Source organism: Hydra vulgaris, chromosome 02 (assembly GCF_038396675.1).
Source record: "Hydra vulgaris chromosome 02, alternate assembly HydraT2T_AEP".
Taxonomy (NCBI): domain Eukaryota; kingdom Metazoa; phylum Cnidaria; class Hydrozoa; order Anthoathecata; family Hydridae; genus Hydra; species Hydra vulgaris.
Window position 1 is genome coordinate 49,055,001 of NC_088921.1, and position 7,500 is coordinate 49,062,500.

Below are 7,500 nucleotides of genomic sequence, written 5' to 3' on the forward strand. Positions count from 1 at the left end.
ACAATTTAAAACTTGTACAAAATATGTAAAGACTATGTCAACCTAAATCCTCAGAAGTAAGCATATATATATATATATATATATATACATATATATATATATATATATATATATATATATATATATATATATATATATATATATATATATATATATATATATATATATATATATATATATATATATATATATATATATACATATATACATATACATATGTGGAAAAAAAAATACTAAAATGAAAAAATGAAACTTACAGAATATTGACAAAACTCATATAGACATTTACAAAACATTCCGTCGCGTATTTTTACATCCCAAAATGAGTCTCCATAATTAAAACTAAAATTATAATTTATATATATATATATATATATATATATATATATATATATATATATATATATATATATATATATATATATATATATATATATATATATATATATATATATATATATATATATATATACACCACTGTGATAATTATTCGAATGACATTAACTTTTTTGAAAAATATTATTTTTTATGTTTATTTTTGCACTATTAGATAATTTAAAAGTATTTTGATTAAAATGCTTTGATAAAAGTCATAAGAATAATAAAAATGCTAAAGTGGGCAAAACTACATAAAAAATGGACCATCAATGACTGTAAAAGTGGATAGACGTTTCAAAGTTTTAAATATTTTGTTTCAAGATAAGATTGTTCGTCTGGAAAAAAAACATTGATTATATGATAAAATAGTGTGTATTGTATGTGCATGTGTGTATGGACTGTAAAATATGGTGGATGTAGTGTTAAGGTTTGTGGCTGTTTTGGTTGGAATGCCACAGGTGACTTGTAAAAATAGAAGGAGTATTGACAAAAGTAGTTTTCTTGTACACTTAAAAAATCATGGTACACCTTCGAAAAGATAGGTTAAGGGGAAACCATTCATGTTTTCAGAAAATGACTTAAAGCATAAATCCAAAATATATTTTTCAAAAAATTGTGTAAGTTATTTGACTGAGTTCTAAAATGATCAAATATTGAATATTATTCAATATTTGATTGAGAGATTTAGCCTCCCCAATCACAAGATCTCTCTCCTATTGGATTTTTATGGGAGGAATTAAAAGTAATATCAAAAACTAATGCCTAATGATGCATTAGATGTGGAAAAAATTTATTAGTTAGAAGCATAAGATTGACTACGACAAATTGAAAAAGTCGTTAAGTAGAATGCCAATATGTAAGGCGGTTATTGACGCTAAGGTTGATTAAAAGGCAAGTAAATTATGAACTAATCTAATGAGACTTTATATTAATTTTTTTGTAAACCTAATAAATTGGAAGATAACATATAATTCAGGTAGATCTTGTTTTCAGTTTCTCTCCCAATAGTAAGTAAAACTTTGATATCTTATATTAAAAAGTATGACCATTCGAATAATTATGGACAGTAGTGTATATATATGTATATAGATATATATACATATACATATACATATATATATATATATATATATATATATATATATATATATATATATTTATATATATAAATATAAATATACATATATATTTATATATATATATATATATAAATATACATATATATATATATATATATATATATATATATATATATATATATATATATATATATATATATATATATATATATATATATATATATATATATATATTAGTAGAAAATCACTTAAAAAAATTTTTTTCCATTTAACACTGTGTTTCGTCAACAAAGATTCATCAGAAATGGATGATCAAATTAATAAAACTTCAATTTATACCAAAAATTAAATTACAGGAAGTTGCAAATGTCTTAACTACTGTAAATTTTCACACATTTGTGGAATTTGCTGACACTATTATAAAAAGAATTCTTTAGAAATGATTGCTTATGCTATTATTTTTAAATGTTTTTTTAAGAAGGGTAGTTAATGTAAATATTATTTGAACTCATTTATTTTTATAGTTTTTAAGGAGAAACTTATTTTTGTGCCTACATTTAGAAATTAATTCCGATCTTTTGTTTAATAAGCATTTTTGATTTGCATGTGTAATTATTTCAAATTTTCTTGTAGGCATAGTATGCATTTTTTGGAAATATTGTTATGCAGGCGCTGTTTTATTGATAGACCAACTCAGTATAAAATCATCAATATTTTTTTCTTTTAATTCCCATATATATTTTGACAGCATGGTGTCTTATGAATATTGCATATAATGAAATATTATATGCAGGCGCTGTTTTATTGATAGACCAACTCAGTATAAAATCATCAATATTTTTTTCTTTTAATTCCCATATATATTTTGACAGCATGGTGTCTTTTGAATACTTTTTATTCTTGAAAGATTGCTTATGATTGGCAAAACGTTTTTTCCATTCACCCTCTGTTATGCCAATATATGGTTTATCAGGTACATTCTTAGAGGAAACAACACATTTATATGCCACATTTTTTGATAAACAACTTCCACTTATTGGACAATTGATTTTTTGTTTACAATTACAATTTTCTGTAGTTTTTTCATTTAGGATTTCTTTTTTGTTTAACAAAGCCTTATTGTGACCTTTTATAATTCTTTCCATATTTTTTGTGCAACTGTAGCTAACTTTAATTGTAATTCGATTAAAAATTTTATGTAATTTATTAGATCGCGGGAAATGCTTATCGACCAATTTTAAAAACACTTTTCCTATGTTAGTAGAAACATTTTTGCTATATAGGGGGTTGAACCAAATTACATTTCTAGTTCTATTTCGCTTTTTTGTATTCTTTTTTTCAGGGTCAAATTTTAGTTCAAAATTTTCAAAACCACTTTTTTTTAGGGCATCTTCAATTATTCGTTTAGAGGAATTGAATACATTTTTATTTGAGGAGTTTTGGTTTAGTCTGTTATTAATTGAAATCGGGATTTGTTTTAGAACTTGGGGTGGATGGTTAGAGTTAATGCTAATATATAATAGTTCATCGTTTGGTTTTTTGAAAGGCTTATATGAATTTTCAGAGAGGTTAAATGTGACATTAGGAAAATTCACAATTTTTAAATTTATGTTTATTTCGATTTGAAAGCCAATATTTTTAAAAATTTTTATAATATCTTTTCTAATTTTGTCGAGCTGTGGACCAGATTTTCTACGCATTACTATTAAACCATCGTCGCGATAAAGGCCTAAATCTTTTATATTGATTATTTTACTTAACAAATCTAAAATATATAGTCCAACAAATTCACCAATTTCTGCTCCGTCATAACTGCCCATTGTTACATCAAAGCAGTCATGTATGTTTTTCTTTTTCCAAGTTTCCTAATTAAAATAAAGTAAGGTTTTTCTACAATGTTTTATTATATGGATTGTGTCATCAGGAATAACTGTGTGGCTTTTTGCAAATTCAATAGTCTTATCTAAAATACCTGCGGTTATTGAGGGGTAAAAATCATTAATGTCAAATTGAATAAATGTACAGTCATTTTTATTTTCGATTATGGAGAACCAATTTATAACATCAGTGGTATTTTTCCACTGTTGCAAATTTAATTTATTTCTAAGAATATTATTAATTTTTTCCAATTTAATTTTGCTTACATGTCCAATCTCACTTTTTGAGGGAACCAATAACCTACAAGGAAGTTTGTTTTGAAAATTTGGTTTATGGTCTTTTAGTGTTACAAAGGCTTGGGCAGGGGCAGTTGATTCGATTCTATTATCAAGGTTTATTTTTTTAGCAATACTTTGCGCTTCTAAATTAATTACCTTTTCCAAATTTTTAGGGGCTTTTTCATAAGAACTAGTAATACTGTCGCGTAAACTTTTTTCATAGTTTTCTGTTGTGAGTTGGTAAATATTATTTGTTTTATCACCATTGTTGTTTCCTCTAAGATTGTACCTGATAAACCATATATTGGCATAACAGAGGGTGAATGGAAAAAACGTTTTGCCAATCATAAGCAATCTTTCAAGAATAAAAAGTATTCAAAAGACACCATGCTGTCAAAATATATATGGGAATTAAAAGAAAAAAATATTGATGATTTTATACTGAGTTGGTCTATCAATAAAACAGCGCCTGCATATAATATTTCATTATATGCAATATTCATAAGACACCATGCTGTCAAAATATATATGGGAATTAAAAGAAAAAAATATTGATGATTTTATACTGAGTTGGTCTATCAATAAAACAGCGCCTGCATAACAATATTTCCAAAAAATGCATACTATGCCTACAAGAAAATTTGAAATAATTACACATGCAAATCAAAAATGCTTATTAAACAAAAGATCGGAATTAATTTCTAAATGTAGGCACAAAAATAAGTTTCTCCTTAAAAACTATAAAAATAAATGAGTTCAAATAATATTTACATTAACTACCCTTCTTAAAAAAAAATTTAAAAAAATAGCATAAGTAATCATTTCTAAAGAATTCTTTTTATAATAGTGTCAGCAAATTCCACAAATGTGAGAAAATTTACAGTAATTAAGACATTTGCAACTTCCTGTAATTTAATTTTTGGTATAAATTGAAGTTTTATTAATTTGATCATCCATTTCTGATGAATCTTTGTTGACGAAACACAGTGTTAAATGGAAAAAAAAATTTTTAAGTGATTTTCTACTAATATCTAATTGCTCTGTTCTTTTAAGAACATTGAGCACTCTATTGTGTAGAATACTTTTTAAAGTTGTTTAAATATATATATATATATATATATATATATATATATATATATATATATATATATATATATATATATATATATATATATATATATATATATATATAGTATATATATATATATATATATATATATATATATATATATATATATAAAGGGCTCAAAATAACAATCTTTTTGTTCCGAACAATTTGTTTTGTTTTGCGATCACCATTTCTGACCAGGCATATATATATATTTTTTAAAAGCACTAAAAAAATTAATTTATCTAAAAAGTCTTAAAGAAAGAGAAATAATGAAACAAACTAAATATAAAGTTCTAAAATTTGAAATAAAAATTATTTTGAATACTTTTTATGTTTTGTTATTTATAAATGTAATATAAAAAGTATTTTATAACATTTTATGATTTTTAAAAATTTCAAAAAAATATTTTTATATTAGGCAAAATACTTTTAAAGAATGTTTACTTATTACTTTGTCAAATAAAGTAACAAATTACTACTAATAATTGTTTACATTAAAGTCATTGTAATTTAATTATCAAATAATATTTAATTTTACTTAGTTATATAGGAATGTATTTTTTATGAATTTTAAATCTTTTTAAACTTTTTCTATAATTTAATTTTATATAAAACTTTTATACAGAAAAACTTCAGAGCAAAAACGTAACATATAAAAATACACAACGAAATGTAACATAACTCAAACAAAATAGTGCAATAAAAAAATGTTGGTTTTTTTAAGCATTAAAAAATGTTGCGTTCTATAAGCATTAATTGCAATAAATAGCGCAATAAAAAAATGTTGCTTTCTATAAGCATTAATTTAACCATTATGTTAATAGTTTTGTAAAAATAAATTTAAAACAGGTTTTAAATGCAAAAATATTGGTTTAAGTTTTTAAAACAATTGAATAAAAAATTAAATAATAATACAAAAATTTAAATTAATAATAGTTAACTTTAATGTTTTAATTTAAATGATAAAAACAGGGCTGTTTAACTCATAAAAAAAATTAAAGTATTACTGTCTTTTAAAATATAAATTAGATCAAAAAAATGACACACTTTATTAACCTAACTGTGTGTTTAACTTCATTTTCTGTTTTGTTTATATATACAGGGGCTAGTGTAGAATGTTTTCATCAGCATCTGCCATATTTGGGTGCCGCGTAAATTAAAATTAGAGGACTTTAGTTTTTATGGCAAATAATGTTTTTTTCGCAAAAAAAATGCGTATTTTTTACCAGAAAAAAAATGTCAAAATTGGGGCGGGGGTACCACCGCCCAAATTTTTTTCCTAGAATAGGCCCTGATATATATATATATATATATATATATATATATATATATATATATATATATATATATATAAATATATATATATATATATATATATATATATATATATATATATATACATATATATATAAATATATATATATATATATTTATTTATATACTTTTATATATATATTTAATATATGTATGTATATGTGTATTTATGTATGTATTTATGTATGTATTTATGTATGCATTTATGTATGCATTTATGTATGTATGTATTTATCTATGTATCTATGTATCTATGTTTGTATGTAAGTATGTGATTTATATTTAAATTTATCTAATAACTGTTTTAAATAAAATTTTAAAGTAAACCATAGCTCCTCATAGGCTTTAATATCTTTGTAAGCAAAAAAAGCAATTTCAGGACATGAAACATCCTAAAAAAATATTTTTTAGATTAAACTTTTAAATTAAAAAAATAATTTAAAAAGAAGTTTTAAATGTTTTTAAAAAAAATGAATAAATTACCCGATGCGAAGTAAATAATTTAATAGCTCTAACATTGGCATCACAAGAGTGATTAATAAAACGCCCACAATTACCATAGCGGAGAGCATCCATACAATTCGGTTCATCTCCTGAAGTCTACAGCAAATAAAACTGTTTTAAACCTTTTTTTATGGTGTTGCTTCAAAATCCATTCAAATAATAATATTCTTATGTTATTATTATTTTCAACACTTAAATATTACTGAAAACTCATAAGTTGCAATTTTTTAGCTGATCATGAGTCACAAGTTTTCAGCCAATCAAGAATTACCTTAATTTAAATATATTGTAAAATAAATTACTAAAAAATGAACACTATAGGATAACTATTTAATAGGCTCTTTTATGGTTGAGATTTCTTGGTACATGAAAGTGAAATAAGTTTAATAGTAGGTTAAGTAGCTTAACTCTTACTTCCAATCTTTCTTAAAAACCATATATCAAATCAGTTGCAAAATCTCTTTATCAAGCTCGTCACTTTCTTACTTCGGATTCTATTCTCTATCTCTATAAATCTCTAATCCAGCCTTGTAAGGAATACTGTTGCCATATCTGGGGCGGTTCTTCTAATAATGCCCTTTCTCTTTTAGGCAAGGTGCAAAAACGCATTGTAAACCTAGTTGGACCTGCTCTTGCAGCCAACCTCCAACCATTGTCACATCGGCGTAATGTTGATTCTCTTTCTCTTTTCTACAAATACTATAATGGGCACTGCTCTAAAGAGCTAGCGTCTCTTGTGCCATCTACTAAAATTCATTCTTGTGTTACTCGTCATTCAATTAAGTCTCATCCTTTTTCTGTGACTGTTCCTAAGTGCTCCAAAAACGCTTATTCGTCTAGTTTTTTTCCTCGAACATCAGCTCTTTAGAATTCGCTTCCTTCATCTTGCTTTCCTGATTCATAAAATTTGCAATCCTTTAAGTCATCTGTCAATCGTTATCTTGCTCTACAATCTTCA

At 24.0% G+C, this 7,500-nt stretch overlaps 1 protein-coding gene across 1 annotated transcript in view; it reads right to left on the reverse strand.

Annotated features, from left to right (window-relative positions):
* Positions 1 to 7,500, reverse strand: part of LOC101235650 (histone-lysine N-methyltransferase EHMT2) — a 49,078-nt gene that overhangs the window by 5,597 nt on the left and 35,981 nt on the right. The window contains exons 24-26 of the mRNA XM_065791220.1: positions 6,522 to 6,638; positions 6,366 to 6,430; positions 258 to 342 (exon numbers count right to left, since the gene is read on the reverse strand). Of these exons, the coding sequence (XP_065647292.1) occupies positions 258 to 342; positions 6,366 to 6,430; positions 6,522 to 6,638 (267 nt within the window). The remainder of the gene's footprint in view (positions 1 to 257; positions 343 to 6,365; positions 6,431 to 6,521; positions 6,639 to 7,500) is intronic.